At 42.9% G+C, this 23,043-nt stretch overlaps 1 protein-coding gene across 3 annotated transcripts; it reads left to right on the top strand.

The window, feature by feature from the left end:
• Window positions 1-17,752: 17,752 nt before the first annotated feature.
• Window positions 17,753-22,525, top strand: ZNF32 (zinc finger protein 32). 3 transcript variants are annotated; one of them, XM_059055219.2, is made up of 3 exons: window positions 17,753-17,850; window positions 20,199-20,338; window positions 21,585-22,525. In XM_059055219.2, the coding sequence occupies exons 2-3, from the start codon at window positions 20,269-20,271 to the stop codon at window positions 22,334-22,336; spliced, it is 822 nt and encodes a 273-aa protein (XP_058911202.1). In that variant the 5' UTR covers window positions 17,753-17,850; window positions 20,199-20,268; the 3' UTR covers window positions 22,337-22,525. The 3 variants fall into 3 exon arrangements, with proteins under 3 accessions (XP_058911202.1, XP_058911201.1, XP_066881233.1); XM_059055218.2 differs by having other exon boundaries at window positions 21,543-22,525; XM_067025132.1 differs by lacking the exon at window positions 17,753-17,850 and adding an exon at window positions 17,892-18,011 and having other exon boundaries at window positions 21,543-22,525.
• Window positions 22,526-23,043: the final 518 nt, after the last annotated feature.

The raw sequence follows: 23,043 nt of genomic DNA, 5'->3' as shown, positions 1-23,043 counted from the left end.
TAAAAACCAGTTTCCATCTCCTCATCTCATGACTAAACTTCAATGTGGAAGCTTCTAGCCAGCAACAAGAGGTATCTCTGGGAAGGCATGCTGTGGAGACTGCCTTCTTCAAGCACAGAAGGGCACCTGGCATAACACCTCTGGCACAGAAAACATAGGCCAATGTTTGAATCCATTCTGACCCAAATTAGGAAGGCAGGAGCCCCACCGGCCCACCCACCAGCACTTTCTCCAACTACCTCAGAAGGTTCCAGAGCGGGACTCTCAGGCCCTCCTCCCCTTCCCTTCGCCATGCTCCCGTCCTTCCCACAGGAACCCCACGAGCGGGTCCACAAGGCACAGCTGCCCTTGTCCTCCGTGCAGGCACAGCTCTCCTCAGGGAGTGGGTGCTGTGCTCAGTGCTGCTCACCGAAGCCACAGGCACAGGATCCTCTCCACCCCACCACAATCGGAGCTCAGACTGTAGCTTTTAGCGGGGATTTCCTGAAGACCTGGGGGTGAGCTAAGGGAAGTGTAACAGAGGATAATTTAGGAACAGGCCCCAGATCTGTCCAGGAAGCCCCTGACTGACTAACTGCTTACCTCACTGGAGATAAGCATGGCATGGCCAGAGGTGACCACCTACCAGCATTAGTAAGGCCTCCATCTGACACTTTTATGGAATATTTCTCAATTTGTTCAGAACTCAGATATTTGGGTATTTATTTACTGAATCTGCTCAGAGACCCCAACACATCCCAAGTCCCATGTCCCACTCTAGGATCCACTATTTTTCAGAATGACTGACAACAAAGACCCGTTCCCTTTAAGAGAAACCCCTCCACTCAGGAAGTGGTCAGGTCTTGGGGTCTTGACCTGACAACACCCCATGAGGCACAGAGGATGGAGTACAGATATGGATGATGATGCTGGCCTGCCACCTCTCTTCTCTGCAGTGTTCCTTCTGCCCCGAGGCCCTTTCTCTTCCCCAGACAGGTAGACACAGACTCACCCGATGCTTTGGGGAAAGGGAGTCACTGTGGAATCAGAAAATAAAAAAGATACATCTTTACTTTCTCATTTCAAAAAGTACCATCCAGGGGCTTCCCTGGTGGCACAGTGGTTGCAAGTCCGCCTGCCGATGCAGGGGACATGGGTTCGTGCCCCGGTCTGGGAGGATCCCACATGCCGTGAAGTGGGCCCGTGAGCCATGGCCGCTGAGCCTGCGCGTCCAGAGCCTGTGCTCTGCAACGGGAGAGGCCACAGCGTTGACAGCCCCACGTACCGCAAAAAAAAAAAAAAAGTACCATCTAGGTGTGAGACCAAAGACTTGAAAGGTGATGAAACAGAAAAATACAGAGGTTTGTCATCCACCACCACTACCATCCTCATTCACAACATACCAATATATGTGAAGTGAGAAGCTAATATATATCGTCTAATGCATATGTCAGTGTGTCTCTGTGTGAGTGTGTGTGTACCCTCCAAGCTGGGTAGAGGAAGGAACCGTTGGGACAGGAAGCATGGGGCTTAGGCCCAGCACCAAGGCCATGCTCCCTCCCCCTCCCACCTCAGGCTGAGTACATGAGGATTGGGGGATGGACAAACAGTGGACTCTACCTTGAAGTCTGAGAGTCTGATCTAGAATTGAGACCAGGCAACAGCCTGCAACACACAGCAGCGAGCCTCTTAGAAAGGCCTGTGTCTCAGGGAGTAGTGGGTCTGGGTGTACCTAAGCAATAGAGGACCCATGAAAGCCCCACCTGTCCCCCACCTGAAAGGCATGGGAGGGCATCCCTAAGTTCCCAACAGCCCAAGTGGGACCTGGAAGTTAAATAACCCAGGTGGATCTACTCAGTCTTGAAACTGGAATGTGGGAAACTGCATCAAAGGAAACCACTTGGACAGTCTCCAGTGAGGCCCTGCCTAGAGATTCTGCTACTATCCCAGGGAGCCCAGGGATCACAGATGCCACTCCTGGAGCCCTCCCTGGTCCTTCTGCAGATGGCCCCAGAGGACATGAAACATACACTGGGAACAGGCAGAGGGCAGCAGAGGCCCAGGAAAGACTAAGGCCTTAGAAGGGGCCAGCCGCCCCATGCTACCAGGTATGCAGTGGTACCCAGCCCTGTTCTCCCTACCTAGAATCAACCTAAGGGTGAGGTAAGGGGGAGCCAGCCAGTTTTAAACTTAAAATGGCTGAGCCATCACTAACTCAGCAGAATTAACCAAGAAGTGGCTGACTTATCTCTATCAGGCATAAAATGAAAATAAATTAGACTGGAATTATGGAAAATATTGTTACATTTCTTTCCTACCCAAATCTAACTGGGACCTCTGAACCACTACAAAGGCATTTCCCTTAATCTTCGAGTCTGTTTAACCAACACCCTCAGTCTCCACCTAGGGTCTGCATCAGGTGGAATCCACCTCCCCCGCCGCTCCCCACTGCCTGACCCCACCTACGGTCGGGTTGTCACACCAGTGTGATGAAAGTCCAAAGCCAGGTGAGAAAGCAAGCTCCATCGGTTCCACTTGATTGTAACATATGCTGTTGCATTTTAAAAAGATGGGATGATCCCGTTTGGAGTAGAAGTCAGTAAACTTCAGATTATAAACAAAGACTAAGCCTTCCAAACTTTTCAACGCTTTTGCAGTGTAAAGCCTGGTGCAGTCAGGAAAGAGCGTGCCCGCACTGCCCCCTGCTGGAAGCTTCCCGCAGCGACACGCCTCGGTCCGACGCGGGCCCTCCTGCAGCGATCAGCGAGCTCTCAGAGCCTGCCTGGCGTCCGCGCTTCCACTGCTAACGTATCTGTCTACATAAAACACTCGCTAGGCGAACTTGCAAGTCACATCGTTCTTAATTCTTGTAAATCACTGCGTGACAGACGCTGACTTGGGCGCAGCGAGCTCCCCAGGACCCTCCACAGGGCCTGTGGACCATGAGATGCCCAGAGGGCAGACCAACCCGCAAACTGTGGGCCCCAAATCTGAGCCAAGAGACTGCTCAAGGAGGTGACATGTGTCCCTATGTGGCGACACGTGGTCTACTGCTGCTGGGGTCTCCTGTGGCTGTCCCCTCTGCCATCCACTGGCATATGAGTAGAAGAGCCTTCCATGGCAGAGGAGGGGGTCCGATGTGACTTCTGAGCCCCAGGAAGTCTTTGCGACCAGCTTACCGTGGGGATCCAAAATCTCTAAATGGTCAGGAGTACCTCTGAAGGAGCTCCGGAGGGGAGGGGCAGCAGCTGAAGCTGCCCAACAAAAGAGAAGAGTGTAAAATTATCCTAATCAGGAAAAAAAAAAAAAAAAACCTTTACAACACCACACAACATTAAATTTCAAATTTGAAACTTCCTATATGCCCAACAGTGTGGGAATGGTTATGTTACAATTAATAATATCCATTTAACTGAGGGAACAATTTTTATTTACTATTATGACAACTTTGTGCCTTTAAAATGCATCCAAAAAACCCCAGAAATGTTCACAGTGATTTTTTTCTGATAGAATTAGTAAGAAATTCTTCCTCTTTTTATTTTTCTGTATTCTTATATTACAAGTTGTATTGTTCTTATCCCAAAACATCTTTTGTTTAAAAAAGAAAGAACATTTGGAAACAAGAGAGGCTATATGAAAGAACAAGTTTCCCAAGAAGACAAGCAGGCTAGAGTGCTTGACCGTCTATCTGCTTCCAAAAGAAGTGTCAGGTGGCCCCATGAGGGCTGCTTTGGCAGCAGTGGCACAGAAGTGCTAGGGGCTCAGACCTAATGTGATCACTTCCTCAAAACAGGACTGAATTCTGTCTGCTGTGGAAAGGGCTATGCGTGAGAAGAGGACAGCAAATACCTGAAAGGAGAGCCTGAGAAGTGGCAGAACCTGAAAGGGGATGTACAGAGGACAGGGAGTCTAGTGGTCAGAGGTATGAACCTGGGCCTGGACCATGGGGGCTGGTGGCTCCACTTCCTGCCTTTGGGGCCATAGACAAGCTCATCACCATGGCTCCCCTGACTAACCCCCTCTCTCAGGAGGGTGAGAACGGTTACCTCCCTCCTAAAGCTGTGGAGAGGGTACACAAATCGACACTCATATATAGCACTTGGAAGAGGGTCCACACACGGAGCAAGCACCCAGAAAGTGTTGGATGACTGTGTTTATTTGCAGGCACCTCTGAGGGACTTTGGAACAAGCTGGGGGTGTGCCATTTAAGAAAAGCAGGGACTTCCCTGGTGGTGCAGTGGTTAAGAATCCGCCTGCCAGGAAGATCCCACATGCCGCGGAGCAAATAAGCCCGTGTGCCACAACTACTGAGCCTGCACTCTAGAGCCTGCAAGACACAACTACTGAGCTCGCGTGCCACAACTACTGAAGACCTCATGCCTAGAGCCCGTGCTCTGCAAAAAAAGAAGCCACTGCAATGAGAAGCCCATGCACCGCAACAAAGAGTAGCCCCTGCTTGCTGCAACTAGAAAAAGCCCACGCGCAGCAACAAAGACCCAAGGCAGCCAAAAAATAAATAAATAAATAAATTTATTTTTAAAAAAGAAAAGAAAAGCATTAACCTCTGCTGTGTCCTTTAGGTGCATCACAGAAGTTGTGGCTTGCCTTTGCCTTCACAACTTCTGTGATGGCAAATCTATACACAGTGGTAACGAAAAAAAATTTTTTTTACTCCTTTTTGTTATTGCAGTAAAATATACATAACATAAAATTTACCATTTTAACCATTTTTATACAGCTCAGTGGCATGAAATACATCCACATTGTTGTGCAACCATCAGCACTATCAGTCTCCAGAATTGTTTCATCATCCCAAACTGAAACTCTGTACCCACTGAACAATAACTTCCAACTCTCCCCTCCCTGCAGCTACTGGAAACCACCATTCAAATTTCTGTCTCTATGAATCTGACTACTCCAGGTACCTCACGTAAGTGGAATCATACAATATTTATCCTGTGACTGGCTATTTCAGTTAGCATAATGTCTTCAAGGTTTTTATCTATGTTGCAGCATGTATTAGAACTCCTTCCTGTTTAAGGCTGAATAATATTCCTTTGCAGGTATATAAACATTTTATCCATTCATCCATGGATGGACATTTGGGTTGTTTCTCCTTTTGGCAATCGTGAATAATGCTGCTATAAACATTGATATTCAAATGTCTGTTCAAGTCCATGCTCTGATTCTTTTGGGTATATACCCAGAGGTGGAACTGCTATATTTAATTTTTTGAGGAGCTGCCATACTGTTTCCACAGTGGCAGTGCCATTTTACCTTGCCACCAACAGTGCACAAGGGTTCCAATTTCTCCACATCCTCACCAAAACACTTGAGATAAATATATATATAATGGCCATCCTATTGGATGTGAATTAATATCTCAATGTGGTTTTGATTTTAATTTCCCTAATGATTAGTGATGTGGGCATCTTTATGTGCTTATTGGCCATCTGTATACCATCTTCGGAGAAATGTCTATTTAAGTCCTTTGTCCATTTTAATAGAAATATTTTATGAAAGCTAATTTATTAGTTTTTAATGATTAGTGGTTTTTGTGTCCCACCTAAGAAAACTTTGCCTACTCCAAAATCACAAAAATAATCTCCTATGTAATCTTCTAGAGGCTTTGTGATCCTAGTTTTTATTTTTAGGGCTATGATTCATCTTAATTTTTGTGTATGTAGTAAGATAGGGGTTGAGTTTTCTTTTTTTTCAGTATGATTAGTCAGTGTTTGAACGCTACTTGTTAGACCTTCTTTTCCAGTTGGGTTCATTTGGTACCTTTGTAGAAAACCAGTTGACTGTGTGAGTCTATTTCTTGACTCTCTATTCTGTCCCACTGGTTTGCCTGTTCTTGTGCTAATAAGCACTGTCCTTATTACTTAGTTTATAATAATTCTTGAAATCAGGTTAGGTAATTTCTCTAACTTTGTTCCTCTTTTTAAAGATTGTTTTAGCTATTCTAGATTCTTTGCCATTCTCTATAAATTTTAGAATCAGCTGTCTATGTCTAAAAAAGTTTTGCTGGGACTTCCAATGAGTCTATAAATCCATTTCAGGAGAAATGCCACCTTAAATAAATCTTATAATCCATAAACATCATATACATCTCCACTTATTTAGGTCTGCCTTAATTTTTCTCAGCAATATTTTACAGCTTTTAGCATAGAGATCTTGTTTGTATTTTGTTAAATTTCTTCCTAGATATTTGATGTTTTTGACACTATTATGGAAAGTACTTTTATTTCACTTTCTAATTCTTCATTGCCATTATCTATGAATACAATTATTTATTGACTGTGTCCTGTGACCATACAAAATTCAGGTATTTTTCTAGTGGTTTTATTTTTATGTTCCATAGGATTTTCTACATACACAACCATGACAGTGACTAATGACAGTTCCACCATTTTTTTTCCAATCTGTATGCTTTGGTTACTCTGGGGGTTAGAATGAAGATGGGAGGCATTGGGATTTACTGAACAAATATTCATGTATTCCCTTACTAAATTCTTTGACAATCTGCTACATGTATGACACTGCTCAGTAATGAGGAGGGTTCACAGATGCACTGGGTCAAGATCTTGCTCTCGCAGTCAACAGGACACGTGTATTTAACTATTGCTAATGTAGCACAGAAATGTGCGAGGATCACAAACTGCATACTGACAGCGCTGTGGGAGGTCTAAGGGAGACAGACTAGTTCTAGGACCACTGGGTAACATGAAACCCTTACACACACACAGTCTTATGTTTTCAAAAAGTGAAACATTACTACCAGAATTAACCTTTGCAGCTCCATGGCATAGGCAAGATCGTTGTCATTATTTGAGTCATTTAAAGTGATCTCCCCAAAGTCGCAGAAGGATGGGTTTGTGCCAGGTGTGTGATTTTTATATTTGTACACTTTCCACCATGAGGCCAAAGATGGCCCTTGGAAGTTATTTAATGACAAAAAAAAAATCTTTGGGCTGGAAAGAAACTTTGACAAACGTCTTCTCTAATTTAGCGCGGCTATTCTGGAAGGATTGCTTGCCCTCTTGGGGCATGGACAAGTTAGGGGCCAGTTAATTCTGCCCTTCTGAGTTTCCGAAGCACTTTCAACACGAAGAAGAGAGGCAAAGTCCCTCACTCTACAGTGCTCCTGGAGTGGACTTTAACAGCAACCTGAGCTAGCATTTTCTTCCTGTTCAGAAATCCATTATTTTTTTCCTGGAAACTATATGAATCTACCAATTCATGCTATAAATTCCATGTCTTTTTCTTTTCCCACCAGGGCCCTAGGATCTTCATTTTGATGTTCCCTCCAAAACAAGGTGGGCAAACCCGAATCTCTTTGATCCCTTCCGAAACTAACACTTAAGTTTCAAGCAGCCTGGCTCCTCCTCCAGCCCACCCCCGCCACCACCAACCACCCCCCCCCACCCCAGGACTGCTGCTAAAATAAACAGCCCAGAACTCATCCAGGACTTCCCAGAAAAGAAAAGGGAAGGAAAAAGAAATTTTAAAGTTACTGTGCCCTCTGGTGGTCATAAGTGAAAACAAAGACACCAAAATATCTATTAAATTTCCCAAAAGTACTTGAGTTACAATTAATCATAATATTTCCTTATAATTTTACAAAATAAAGTATATCTTTGCCACACTTTTTTAACTTATTTGCCAAATGCTTTCTTAATTATAGGATTGTTTGTACATATTGATCTGTTTTTCTTGATCAGATTTTTTAGTGAGTTGTGTTTTTTGAGGTTTATAATTTTCAGTTTTTGTGTTTTCTAATTTATTTCTCCTTTTATTAATATTATTTTTGTCTTATGTCTCTGAGTCACCCTTTCCAAGAAATGTAAATTGAATGTTTTTTTTTTTCTTTATTGATGATAAAACACTTTCTATGAATTTGCTTTTGAGTATTGCTTTGATAAATATTACAGAATTTTATATGTAGTGTTGTCATTTAATAAATAGTATCTTGCTATATTCTTTAGTTTCCCACTTTAGCCAATTATTATTTAAGGAAGAATTGAGCAAGTTTTAAGTGGCACAATTTTGTGATAACTATAGAAACATCCATTGTTAGTAGTTTTGCTAAATTGGGAAAGACGTTATTGCCTGTAAGCCTTCATTTTTTATAAGGTATTGATTCCCTTCATATCATAATGAATTATAATACTTTGTAAAGATTTCAAACTCTGGAAAGGCTCTAGGCTCTATCAATTAATTCTATTTTATTGTTTTGTAATCTATACCTACCTTTTGACTTAATATAAACTGATAATAGCAAATTCAAGTTTCTAAAGAGCATAGTTTGTCAAATATTCCTTAACTCTAAATGTTTTGTCTTTATGTCAACTATAACAAAATTCATAAAGTTTTTAAAACAGTGTATTTAATATTGATCATAATTTTTGTTAAATGCTGCGCATATATATAGTCACTTGTTGTTGACCCAAAAATTGCTTTTTAATATTAATATTAATGTCAGTGCCTCTGTTCATATTTGATAAAGCCTTTTCCGAGTTACTTTGTTCCAGGTGCAGTCAATGCACGTCCCATGAAGACAGCCCAGTGAGTTGGAAGGAATAAGGGAGTTTGGAGTCAGACCTGAGCAGAATCCCAGATTGCCCACTTAATAGTTGTGAGACCCTGGGCACAAGATAGACACCTCTCTAAGGTGGAGGGAATGGCAATGTCTGCTACATCAGATTGTTGTTAGGATTAAATTTTATGTAATAAACATAAATGCACAAACGCATCTATACCTAAGAGCATCAGACTTGGAACTGTTCCCAAGTCCATTCTTGGGCACTTCTGTGTATTCACTGTGACTTAGTATTTATCAGGTACCTAAAATGCACAATGAATAGTATTTTTTAGACAAATCAACATTTAGGAACCTATCCTAGAAATCCAGAAGAAGAAAAAAAGCTCACATCTAGTGGAATGATGGAGAGGGAAGAGTGGAGGAGGCAGAGCCAATAAATAGTTAGGAGTAAAACTAGAAGGGCAAGTGTTTGACAGAACATGGGAGGGGAGAGGGAATTCTTCGCCCTCAGAGGACACATACTGTAGACTCTGGCAATCCAAGCCCAACTTTTTATTCTTCCTTGTCTTGTCTTTAGATGAGTGAATGTATTCCCATTTGCTTCCATCTTTTACTATGGTTAAGCAGGGAGACAACCCAGTTTTGATGCTATGGCTGTCATCCTAAAACAGTACTGGCCTCATTTTAAAGACATCTAAAACTAGCAATAAACACACCAAAATTATTTGCTCTTTACGGAAGTGCTAAGACTTTAATGATTTGGAACTTCTCTCAGCCCACTTTCCCATCCCTTCCTATTCTTTTACTATTCAGTCTGTGATCATAAATGTTCGTTTAAAATGATACTGTCTTCTCTCCGTGTGTGTGTGTGTGTGTGTGTGTGTGTGTGTGTGTGTGTGTGTTTGTGGTGTTGAATCCATTTCTCTTGGTCCATCAGATTTGTTAGTAATATGTCCTCTCTCCTATTGGGGGTTACTGATTTCTTTTAATCCCACATTCCTTCAAGTAGTTTTGAAGAGCTTTTTACCTCCCAGTAAGACAGATGGTTCTGCTTTGCTGTTTTCTGTTGGGTTCCCCAGGAAGTACACCCTGAGACAAAGACTGGAGGGCAAGTCATTTGGGAAGCACAATCAGGCAGTAGGAAAATGAACCAGAGATGGAAGGAAAAATCAATCCAGTGTGCATGAAAGGGTAGGTTACCACTGTGGGCAAGCCCACTGGGGCCCTCTGAGAGAACATGGAACACACTTCAGAACTGTCCTGCTGAGAAGGGGGCAAGATGAGCTATTTCTCCATGAATTCCTAGACCTCACTGGTTGAGGTGGCTCCCGAAAGCATTAATCCCCTTGAGGCCTGCCACACTCAGAGGGCCAGGCAAATTCCTATGGCCAAAGAAAGTCCTCAGGCAAGGAACTCAAGTTTTTGAGGTGAGAGCCTTCCACACATGGAAACATTGTCCACTGAAGCTTAAGGCGAGCTCAGGAGAGATGAGAGGGGCACCAAGAGCATCTGCTAAATATGTTTATTTTATAAAATCCCACAAAGAGCATCAGGGGCTCTGCCAAGTGAATGTATTTGAGAGCGACTGCATCACAGTGCTGCTTCACAGGCATCTTTGGAGCCTCCGCCATGAGAACCACATGTGAATACAAATGAGGTCCCCAAATTATAGCAACTTTTCCTTCAGTTGTAGAAAGATTACAGAAAAATATTGTATCACTAATTTATCAGCAAGCACTTTTAAATGGAAAGTATTTTCCAATTAAATATTTTAAAGTTTTATCACTGAGGACAATTCTAAAAATGTTATTCAGAAAAACATAGGAAAATCGTGCCCAGCATCTTGTTTTATGGGTTAAAAACAACTCATTTCAACTCCTAATGCAACACATTTTATTTTTAAAGCATTCTAATTAATAAACTGGCAGGTTCAAACTCAAATACTGGGAAAGTCATAAATAAAAGATTACCAACATTTGAAATGCTAAGACTACAGTATTTTTTTAAAGTTGAAACTTTTAAACAGTTGGAAGGATTTCAGAAATAAAAAGGGCAAGAGCACAAAAAGTGATGTGTTAGTATGTGCCCATTGATATATTTGCATATATTTAAACTTTTAAAATGACAAATATGTTCCAAAATGCCATAACATAAATCATCTCCTCAGTTAAAGTCCATTTTCACAGTGCTCTGAAAACAGCAGTCTTTGAAAATGTGAAGCATCAGTTCAGCATTCACCCTATAATTTATCTTTTCTCTTTTTAAGTAAACACTGGGACTTCTGTCTTCAGAAACTTCATAACCATCAAGGTAAACTTCAGTGCCTGAAAAATACTCTGCACTTGGAGGTACCTGGTTCCCATAATGAGAAGACGCGCTCAACTCAATTCTATCAGATTTCAGTATTTGGAAAGATACTCTTGTTGCCAAACTATGTGCCACCAACCCCTCCTCTGGAATTATATAAATGTACGTAGCACTAAAATTTCTAAAACGAAACAAGTCTACAAAGCTGTTCTTCAGTCCTGAGGAACTTAGATAGTGGTAAAACAGACAAGACATATTTTAAAGTTCCAGAGTCTAGACAGATACATTTGTGGCCTCCAATAAAAGGCTGCCACAGGTCATGATCAGAGTCTTTCAAAATAGTGGTTCTATGCTGGGTTTAATCTCCACTGTATTTAGAAGAACTCTAATATTTTTTATAAGCCCTCATTAAAAGTGAGATAACTTCAGGTCTGAAACTGACCAGTTCTATTCTGTTGTATTCTCACAAATGAAACACACTGAAATATAAGGAAGGAAACTTTAGTTGAAATGTATCTGCTAAATATAAAATGACACTTTACTGGTAATAATCTCTTGTATTGGGAGAATTTTTTTTTTTTTTTAATTTTTGGCTGTGTTGGGACTTCGTTGCTGCATGCAACTTTCTCTAGTTGCGGTGAGCGGGAGCCACTCCTCATTGCGGTGTGCAGGCTTCTCATTGTGGCGGCCTCTCCCGTTGCAGAGAACGGGCTCTAGGCGCACAGGCCTCAGTAATTGTGGCTCGTGGGCCCCAGAGCACAGGCTCAGCAGTTGTGGTGCACCAGCCCAGTTGCTCTGCAGCATGTGGGATCCTCCCAGACCAGGGCTCGAACCCGCATCCCCTGCATTGGCAGGAGGATTCTTAACCACTGCGCCACCAGGGAAGCCCCAAGAAGAATGATTTTTATCTTCAAGTGCAAAGACTCGTGGGTTTCAGATTCAACTTTTAAAGTCATTGCAAATTAGGCCAATTGCAAAGCTGGGGGAATAGTCAACAAAACCACCCTCATTTCTGACATCAATTTCAAGTTTGGGGGTCTCCCCATACCACCTTCAGCTTTGATAACTTGCTAGAAAGACTCACAGAACTCACTGAAAGCTGTTGTGCTCGGGGTTATGGTTTTTTACAGGGAGAGGATAGAGACTAAAATCAGCCACAGGAAGAAGCTCATAGGGCAGAGTTGAGGGAAAGCACCAAACATGGAGCTTCTGGTTGTCTTCTTGCCATGGAGTCAGGTCAGCAATGCTCGCCAAATATTAATGTGTGATCATATGCACAGAGTATTGCCAACCAGGGAAGCTCCCTAGAGCCTTGGAGTCCAGAGTGTTTACTGGGCTCCATCACATAGACATGATTAATCACGCATGTGGCTGGACTTAGTCTCCAGTCTCCATCACCTCTGGAGGTTGACTAGTAGATACCACATGACCCAAAGTCCCCACCCTACATCACACTGTTACTACCTGGAGTGTCCACATCTCAACCTAAGACTATCTAATATGGCAGCCTTCACCCTAAATCACATTTTTAGACTATCCAGTATGACCCAAGGCCCCAGATGAAGATACTCGCTATCAAGCATGACATTCCAAGGGCCGAGAGATCACCTCCCAGAAACCAAAGACAAATGTCAGACCTCTTTTGGGCAAGGGTAAATTATTTACTACACAGTAAAATCAGTTGTATGATTACTACAATTGTGTATTTTATATTTCAAAATGTGTCTGACTAATCCAAAACACTTTTGAAGCTTTAAAAGCCTTTACAACCATCAACTGTATTTTTTACATACTTTAAAATAAAAATCATTACTCTTTTTTTTTACTTCAGTTATACCAAATATATTAAAGCTTATTTTTTTAAGTTTTGCTTGGAAAGGAAAATGAATAAGAAGGAAAAAAGACAGTGAGGCAGACAATTTGTATGTCCCTACATTTATCTTGCATTTTAATATTACCGTTACCAACAGATTTTATTTTTTTCTCTTAAATAAGGAAATGCCACATATAGGAGGAATTTAAGGAGACACAACATCTATGTGTAATGTGGTATCCTGGACTGGATCCAGGAACAGAAAATGAACAGTAGGGGGAAAACTGATGAAATTTAAATAAGGTCAGTCACTTACTGTTAAGCTGTACCATTGCATATTATACCAGTGTTAATTTCCTGGTTTTGACTATCATATTATAATTCTGTGAGCTGTTAGTATTGGGAAAGCTGAGTGAAAGATGAATGTGAAAACTCTCTGTCTAGTTTTTGCAGCTTTTCTGTAAGTCTAAAATTATTTCAAAATAAAAAGTTAGAAGAAAAAGGTTTAAAATGATCTATCTCTGCTTATTCAAGGATTCTCTAAAACAATCATTTTAATCTTTTTGGAGGTTGACCAACTCTTTGAAAAGTATGTACTATCTGCCCTAAAAAGCCTCCAAGTCCACTTTTGCCATTTTGCATGTTCACAGACCCACATGGAGCCCAACCATGGGCCCCAGATGAAGAACCCTGGCTCAAAAGACCACACAGCTCAGGACTTGGGTGTGGTAGTAAGTAACATCCAACAAATAACCTGAGCAGGAGAAACTTCTAGCTCCCACCTGCAGTCACATTCATGCTTGGGACTTCCTACCAAATGGGAGGTCTTCCTACAAAATGGGCTGTGCTCCCCCATGACATTTCCTCAGAAGGTCATTATGAAAGGACAACACTCACCCACACAACAAAAGGCACTTCCTCTTTCTGGGCCAAGCAGCCCCTACATATATCCTAAAGGGACCTTAAAGCAGCCCCACTAAATGATACCAAACAGAATAATCAGCTCTGGGCATGAGAAGCTCAGCAGGAAATGATGGCCGGGCCCAACAGCCCTGGAAATAGAAGAAAATATATACTAAGTGCGGGGCATCAGTCCCCACCCCCCAAACTTTCCTTCCCATCTTCTGGTTTATAAGCAACTCCCTCAAGATGCTAAATGAAGAAAGGCACAGCTAGTTACATGGTAGAAATAAATGGCAAGAATTTTAAAACAGCTGAAGCCTGCAAAAATAGATCCCTTAAGGATAAATAATTTATATTTGAATAGTTGAGGGAATTTTGAGGTTACAAAAGCTAAGACACATATACTAAGCATTATTAAGCCCAAATTACTAGTATCCTAAATTTATAAATCAGGTTAGAATAGTGAGATCAAACACAAGACATAATTGTGCAAAGAGACAGAAATAGCTGCAGATAACAGGACTGGCTTGTCCAAGGAGAGGCCAAGATGACTTCCAGCCCTGAGAAATAGCTGGCAAGTCAAGAGACACTTGAGGCTCTAGCCGAGGGATCAACAACCTTTCCAGAGAATTGCACTAAAGCACAGACCCCTTTCTTTCTGGTAGGTCCAGCTACTCAAGCATGGCCACTGAGCAGGAGGGACCTGAAAGAAAGCCAGCTTTCTCCCAAGCACTGGCCTCCATGTTGGAAATAGTACAATGGTTTTGAGGGATGGGAAGACTGGTTAGTTCAGTGAATGTACAGAGTAGTGGGATGGGATGGGGGTTCATAAAACACAGTTCTTAAGAGATGACTAAAGGGGCTTGCATTTCTGATGAGGGCAGTAAACACAGACTTGAGGCATAATGGAAATTATTCTGATAAACTCTTCCAGGAGGGCAGATCCTCATTCTACCACTCTAGATCCAAAGACTCTGTTGAGATTATGGCAGAAAATGAAGCCCTTGAGCATCATGCCATCTCATGCAAGCTCTGGGGCAGCCCCTCCCTTCAAAGGAACCAAGAGTCCTTCCCAAGTCAGTAATTCATTTTAGAATTTACTGCAGAATTCTGCAGCTTTCACTCCACATTTAGGATTCACTTACCTCATTTTTTCTTTTCCTGAGGAAAAAAACTGTGGAAGTCAAATGTACATTTTTAGGACTTTTTGAAACGTATTAGCAAATGTCTAATCAGAATGACTGTCTCAATTTACACACGGATGAAAACGTTCATTTCCCTAGTCCCCATTGCAATATTTTGCCATTCACTAGCTAGGGAAAAATTTTCTTTGTTTCCATTAGCACTTTTAAAAAATTAGTAAGTCTAAGTACTTTTCCTTAATTCTATTTTTTTTGTGTGTGAGTTGCTATCCTTTGCCAAATTTCCATTGAAATATTTTCTTTCTCTTATTGATTTGTATGGTCTCTTTAAATATGACAATTATTAATATTTTCTTAGCTTGTCACGTGTTAACTTCAGTTAACGGTGTTTTTGACACAGAAGTATTAGATTTTAATGCAATCAAATCCAGCAATCTTATTCTTTATTGTTTCTGTCTTTGTTATTACCATGGTTAGGTAAACGTTTCCTAGGCCAAAACTATAAAATTATTAAACCATACTTTCTTCTGGGCCTTTTATGGATCTGGGTTTTACGTTTTACATGTAATCCACCTGGAGGCTATCTTGGCATAGGAGTTAGATAAACATTTACCTTTATTTTTTGGCCAAATGGTTCGCCTTTTGTCATAACAAGTTATTGAATTATCTATCCTTCTGTGATGTTCTGAAATGCATGTGAAGTAAAGTATTAGTTTTTTGGCAATTTTTCAAATTGACACTCCTGACACCCTCGCCCAGCTCCCCTCTTTCCTGCTGAGTGTGTGTTAAGATGCAGGCAGTGGTTGAGGACTGGGCCCCACATAGGATCTGGGTAAAGACTGCTAAGTGTCTGTCAAGGGAGGGGTGAGTGGGTCTCATCTGGGTCTCATCAACTCCATTCCTAACCGCTTTCTCCTCCACTTTCCATTCAATGTGTCCACTTTCCTGAGACACCTTAAGATTTGTGGAAAAAGGTGACAACATTCCCCCTTTATAGTTACCTTCTCCCACCAAAGCATTTCATCTACTTTCACAATGGGATCTGAAACGTCCTAACAACCACAGCTGATCATGACCCCAACAGAACTGATAGGACTTCTAGGGCATGGTGCTGTTTATCAGCAGGGGAAATGACTTCAGGCCCTGAGGTGACACACTCAGCCTTACTGACACCGCTTTGGGAGAGAAAGGAGCAGAGATACTCGTACAGCACCACCCAATCAGGTGCAAGGACTGGTCCTTGCTTGGTGCCACCTGGGCTTTGAAATTTGTCTGTGGCTGCTGTAAAAGGAAAGAAAGAGCAGTGACTGTGCCCATCCCTTAATGCCCTACCCCTTTCTCTTTCTGACTCTGGAACAAACAATGAAGGAGGCACCACAGGGAGCCCTGCATTTGTGCTGAGGGGCCTTTCAGGAGTGGGGCCTTCAGGGCAGTTTCCCCTGCACACTCAGGGACTTTTCTGTGAGACAGCTGTTGGCCCAGGTTTTGAGGAAGAGCGTTCATTTTGCCTTCTCAACTAGACTGTCAGCTCCCTTTCTAGGAGAAGAGAGTGTATCTTGTTGACATTTGGGTCCCCCAAACCCAGCACAGTTCCTGACATTTAAAATGGGCTCAGGACATAAAGGTTCAACAAACTTAAGTACCGATGTGTTGTTAGTAATAGTAATAACAGACACTTAGGAATCAACTTATAACTTACACTTTGTACACTGTGTGAAATTAAATGTTTTGTTTTGTTTTGTTTAACAGGTGGCTTTGGTGTAGAGGACAAGGACATAACAAGCGGAAACATTCCTTGTGAAACTCCTCATTCAATAGGGTAGACTAGTCTCTGAGTGGGAGCTCTGGAGCAGGGAGCCTGGAGAGAAGTACACTGAGAGCTCCAGGATAAAGGAAAACAAAGGTGATTCCAAGGGGGGGGGAGGAAGCCCAAGAAGCCTAAGCCCCCAGGAACTTTAATGCCAGTCTTCCCTGACCAAATTCCCTCTCAGAGGCCAGGATCCTATAACAATGCATTTGAAGGTGGCTTGAGGCATTTAGAGAGCCTTTAACTCATGGATGCTCAAAATCAACCTTTGTCCCTTCCCAGTATCATACAACAGGGCCAAGGATTTGACTGCCTGTGCTTCAGTGGCTCTTCAGAGAAGCCCCATGAAAAACAGCTCTTGCCCCCTGAACTGAGCGATTTTCAGGGCTTACAATTTCTCAATGCTTCAGACACACGGTCGGTTAAAAAAAAAAATCTAACTTATTACCCTAGAAAATACTGTTTTCTCTCCATAATTCATAGAGTACATACCGAACGATTTTTTTCTGAGTTCACTCACATACCTGCCTTCGCTCTGAAGCAACAGGATAGCGGGGTGGCCTGGCCTGGACTCTGGCCCTTTCAAGAAGCCTTCACCTGAGCCTATCCTGGGCTCTCCACCAGGTAAGAAGCCTGTCCAAAATCCTGTAGCTAGTCAATTTGCTTGTTGGCTCCAGCCTGCTATGATGGAGCCAACAAGCAAATTCAGGACAATTCCAAACCTGATCTCTTACCCATTATTTAGGGGGCAAATTCTTACTGACGTGATCGGTAGGGCATAGCTCTCCTCTCCAGGCTCTCGAAATTTTCCTGTGGTGTTCCAAGCCCTCTTTACCCACAGCCTTCACTTGAAATATTTGTTCCTTGGCTCAGAACTCTAATTACACATTTAGTCTCTGCTCATGCAGCGACTAACGCAAAACCCCTAAACACCCGAGGCTTTATCAACTCATTTCTTCCCAACACTTTGCTTCAGAACCCTGGATTCCCCATGTCCTGGCTCAGCGGACGGCTTCACCAACCTGCCATCCCACGCCTGGCTAATCTGAATGGCCGTTTGGTGCTCTTGGCCCTCGCTCTACATCCGCGAACAAGTCGGCGTCTCTGGCTTGGGGCTAAACAAGAGGGACCTGAGCGCCCAGCACGCACCTAGACCCGCAGAGCCCGAGCGGCCGGTCGCATCGCCGAACTACGTTTCCCACAGTGCTCGGGGAAGCCGGGGCCGCCGAGGCGCGGCCCACCCCCGCTCAGGCTCGCGCGGAGCCTCCTGGGAGTTGTAGTCCTGGCCGCTCGCGCCGGCGCTGCTGAGGGCTCGCTGTCGGCCTTTGTCTGTCTGCGGGCGCGCGCCGCTGCGGTGAGTGAGGCCGCCGGCCGGGTCCGTACGCCCGGGCGAGGCGGGGCCCCGCCTGCAGGCCGCGGTCCCCGAGCCCCCTGCGGCCCTGAGTAGGCCTGGCCAGCTTGGACTCCCCAGGGCAGCCAGCTGCGAAGGGAGAGGTCTGCGGCCCGCAGGAAAAGGTCCAGCTGGACCAGAGAAAGGGATGCTGAGGCCCAGCGCGCAGGGCCGGCCCGGGGATTTGGGGGCGGGGGCAGACCTGAAGCGGGAAGGGACAATCCGTCGGGAGGAGCAGGGGTCCCTCCGCCGCACGGCACGGCCGGGTGTGGGGCAAGGCCCTGCACCCCGAGACGCGGGAGGGGGAGACCACAGGCAGTTGTGCCCCGGGGCCCGCGGGGAGGGTTTAAGAAGATGGACAGGAGAAAGTGAAGTCTCTCTGAGGTGGATGAAAGGGAGAAAGGACAAACTTCGTTGGGTGGAGAATACGAAAGGACAAAGTAGATTCAGGTGTGCAGAGAAAATAATCAACCCTCCCCAGAATCTCCTAATCCTGAAACTATCCCTCAAGAAAGCAACTATTCTAGTCCTCTGCTGTGGACTCTCAACTTTAGGCCTTAAATCTGTAGGTCATGTCTGAGGCCCTTCACATTTTGTTCTTTTATTCTCCCAAGAGCTACTTGATAGTACAGTGTTATTAGACTATTTAGTAAGTGAGGAAATAGGGTCAGGGCTGTTTGGTTACTTGCCCAGTGTCATTTAAGGGGAGAGAAGGGTAATCCAAGTCTCTCATGGCCTAATTCTGAGCTCTTTCCACAGGATATAATGGCCTTTCTGATAGGAAAAGCAGTATTTTCTACTATAAAGTGACTTTCTCCAAAATCTTCAGGAAATTGATTCCTCAGATTTGTGGAATCTAGGGAGAAAAATACAATTTCCCTTTATTAATCAAGGAGGTTCCTGAGACACAGCTGAGCTGTTTCTTGTTGAATATCTCACAACATGTGGAGAGGCACAGCTGTAAGTGCTGCCCACGTGTTCTGACCAAACTATTTGCTGGACTAACCAGAGACAGAGTCCAACCTCAGGTAGTAGGTACCCATATACTTTCCACTGACTCTTGGTGGATGTGCGGTTGAGCAGTAACACCTTCCACTTCCAAGTGAACGGTGTTGTAGTGTCCTGACACTCTGACAGGGCATCGCTTTGCGGCTTGTACTGCAAATTGGAGCTGAGTCCTCCAAATAAAGAGTTTAAATGCCTCTCCAGTCATCACAACATGTAGCAGAAAGGGCAGTTGTCAAGAAGACCAGGTGTTTGGGTTAACAAAGAATTGTAGTATCACACTGCTATTTCATTAAATCAGGAGGCCAGCATTTTCATGGGACATAGTAGAGGGAAACAAAGGTTATACACTGAACCACTGAATAAATAAAGTATTCAGTAATTAGGGTCCTGAAATAAGAAGAATATCCCCCCCAAAATACAAAAGGATAATATGGAACAAGAGGATTCCTAGGATCTAGAAGAATAGTAAGGTTTGGTCAAGCTCTGTTCCATTCTATTTCACTTTATAAGAATTCTCACCAGCTTTTTAGTAATGAGGAAGTAGAGAATTGTCTGGACATAGGCTTTGGATCCAAAAAGTCTTGGATTTGAGCCTTTGCCTCACCTTGACTCCTTACTGGCTCTGGGAATAGCGGCAAGTTACTTACCTTAATCAGTGTGCCTTGGGCTTGGTTTTGGAGTCTGAAGTAGGTCTTTTTTTTCCCAAGAATTGCCAAGTATTTATACTTCCTCAGAACTGGTATTCTCATACCTTGAAGAGTCTGGAGCCTCCTAAGAAGTGCCAAAAGGAAATATGAAATCTTTTGTTCTGTCCTAATAACCTAGAGAGAACTGGAGAGGAGAGCTGGAGCCATTTCATTCATAGAACCAATCATGAAGGCTGAAATTTTTTTATATTCTGAATTCCTTTGGAGGCTTGGAGGATAAAATAGCAGGCTATTAGGTGGGGAAAGGAGGTGGACGATTCCAGTCACATGCTAAGGCTAAGCTAAGTTACAAATAGGACGGACCATTATCTTGGCACTGGCAAGAAGAGATACTTGTTTGCTTTATGTCTTCTCCGCTTTCCCACCTCCTGCTTCCTCCTGGACTCATTTATAAGTGGTCATGGTACCTTTTGGCTCATTTTGCAGTTAAATTGTAGGTGACTGACATTACATCGGGCAATCAAGATTTCCTCCATTCACTCATACCCCAAACTGGAGCTCCTGTTGACTTTATTCTCATTTATCAATTCTCCTGTCCTTTCCTGTTTGTTTTTATTGTTCTGTTTTGTTTTTGTTTGTTTGTTTTTCCCTCCCCAGGTACTCAAGAACAGCCCATGGAAGAATCATATGAAGAGGTGGTGATTAAGGTCATACAGCAGGAGTGGACATGTTTGGATTTCCAACAGCTACTCTGCTGGACTGTCATGGAAGATATGCCCAGAATGTAGCATTTTTCAGTGAGTCAGTTGATTGCTGGGATGCCCTCAACTCACAATAATCAGTGTCCCTGTTCTCAGCACTAGTCAACAGGCTGAGGATGCAGAGAAGATGTTCCTTTGGTGGAGCTCACCATTTCTAGGGATTACAGGGAAAGCCTACAAACTGGAGTTAGAAATAGTAGAAACAGAGCAGAACAGTCTTGATATGGAGGTAGTCTCTGAGAGAATGAATGAGCAGTTTTAAATCTCAGCACAATCATTGAATAACAAGTTGAAATCTCCCTAGGATGACTCCAAGAAAACTATTATTAGTGATGAATGGACCCATATTTAAAGTGCAGTAGAAGGGTCATATGCAGGGCAATACTGGACAGTACTGTCAATATCTACATAGGAAGTGTTGAGAATAACTTCCAAACCAAAATAGACTTTAGTTCCACCATAGCTTAGCAGATTGAAATAGCACGGATTTTAAAAGGAAAAATTCCTTAGATCAGATTCTGTGATAGCCCTGACTTGATCTGTGGTATCAGACAAGTTATTTAACTTTCTTGAGCTCCAGCCTCTTCATTTGTAAAATGGGACAATAAACTCTATCTTGCAGGGTGCAGGAATTCAAATTAATATATGTAAAGTACCAAGGATTCTGCTACATATATTCTGATATCATGGAGCTTACTCCACTGTTAGGAGAGCAGACTAGAGCAGAAGTGGATTTCTCACAAAACTAATGAAACAAGGTTCAGGATCTTTCCCTTACACTGGTCTCTTCAAGGCCTTGTCCCCTACTTTTATACTGTTTCTTAATGGAATCCGTCCAAAATGTTAAAGCTTTAGGCCCTACACAACCTGGATCCACACCTGTTTTGGTGTCAGAACTTGGGTATGGCACTCAATTGATCATATATAGTTTTCTTAATTTTTCTGAGCCTGTTTTCTTATCTGTAAAATGGAAATAACCATGTCTATACACAATACTATTTGGGAGGCTAAACTAAATTAAATTTAGAGGCAGTACACTGCTATGGAGCATGCCTAAATCCCAAGCCTATGCTTACCTAGCTGCACAATCTTTGACAACCTCCCTATACTTTCACTTCCTTAACTGTAGCAATAGATTGTTTTCAGGATTAAATTATCTATGCAAAGTTTATAGTATAATATCTGGCACATTATAAGCACTCAAAGCATTGTTTCTTTTTTCCTTGTTCTTCTCACTCAGCATATTGGTGCCTCTTACATGACTTCCCTCTCATTTTACCAGATGTGATGACAGAAGCCCACCACAAATACGATCACTCTGAGGCCACAGGATCCTCAAGCTGGGATTTCCAGAATTCTTTCAGAAGAGAGAAGCTGGAACAAAAATCCCCAGATTCTAAGACACGACAGGAAGATTCACCTGGAGTGAGACAGAGGGTCTATGAGTGCCAGGAATGTGGAAAATCCTTCAGGCAAAAGGGTAGTCTAACGTTACATGAGAGAATCCACACTGGTCAGAAGCCCTTTGAGTGTACCCACTGTGGAAAAAGCTTTAGGGCCAAAGGCAATCTTGTTACACATCAACGAATACACACAGGAGAGAAGCCCTATCAGTGCAAGGAGTGTGGGAAAAGCTTTAGTCAACGAGGTAGTCTGGCTGTTCACGAAAGACTCCACACTGGACAGAAACCCTATGAGTGTGCTATTTGTCAGAGAAGCTTCAGGAATCAAAGTAACCTCGCTGTTCATAGAAGAGTTCATAGTGGTGAGAAGCCCTATAGATGTGATCAGTGTGGAAAAGCCTTCAGTCAGAAAGGAAGCTTAATTGTTCATATCAGAGTCCACACAGGCCTGAAACCCTATGCCTGCACACAATGCAGGAAGAGTTTCCACACCAGAGGGAATTGTATCCTGCATGGCAAAATCCACACAGGAGAGACACCCTATCTGTGTGGCCAGTGTGGGAAAAGCTTCACTCAGAGAGGGAGTCTGGCTGTGCACCAGCGAAGCTGCTCACAAAGGCTCACCCTATAATCACTGTCATCAAAGGAAGTTCTCTTTATGAATTAACAGCATAAAAATCCCCTGAGATTAAACAACCTATTCAATTTTACGGAATGAATGGAGACTCTTTCAGAAAGACCATCATTGGGTAGAGCAAACTGACTTTTCTCCCTTCCCCCAAATGAATATCAAAAATAAATGTCTTGTTTATTATCGTTATCACGTATGATTCATAATTTGTCCACTTTTGACCTAATTTCCCAAGGTACCTCCATTAATCTAGTACACAATTGGAGATTTTTGTAGCAGATAACAGATTTTAAATTTGCAGTTGACACCATCAGCCTGTTTTAAAAAGTCAGCCCCTTACCAATCCCAAGATTATTTTCTTCTCTACATATTCAAATTAATCTTGTTTTGCATTCAAGACCACTGGGCAGAATTCATGAGGCAAATCTAATAATCATATTGAATATTATCTGAATTATAGTCTCAACAGCATATTCTAACAAATCACCCATGTTCATAGCAGAGGCCCTAGCCTTTCCTTACAAAAATAGGATCCTCTCCAAGCCTGCACTGTGGTTTACTTCAGTCTTCCACTCCTAACTGGGATAGAGATAACTTGCCTATAGCCAAAGAGCAGACAACTATCTACAATAGTTGACACAATGACTATCACTCCCTTTTGGCAACAGTAGCAATATCTCAGAGTTAGAGTCACCTAGTAAGGGCTT

This window comes from Kogia breviceps, chromosome 2, assembly GCF_026419965.1.
Source record: "Kogia breviceps isolate mKogBre1 chromosome 2, mKogBre1 haplotype 1, whole genome shotgun sequence".
NCBI classification, from domain to species: domain Eukaryota; kingdom Metazoa; phylum Chordata; class Mammalia; order Artiodactyla; family Physeteridae; genus Kogia; species Kogia breviceps.
Note: the sequence above shows the minus strand (reverse complement) of the source record. Positions and strands in the feature narration are given on the sequence as shown.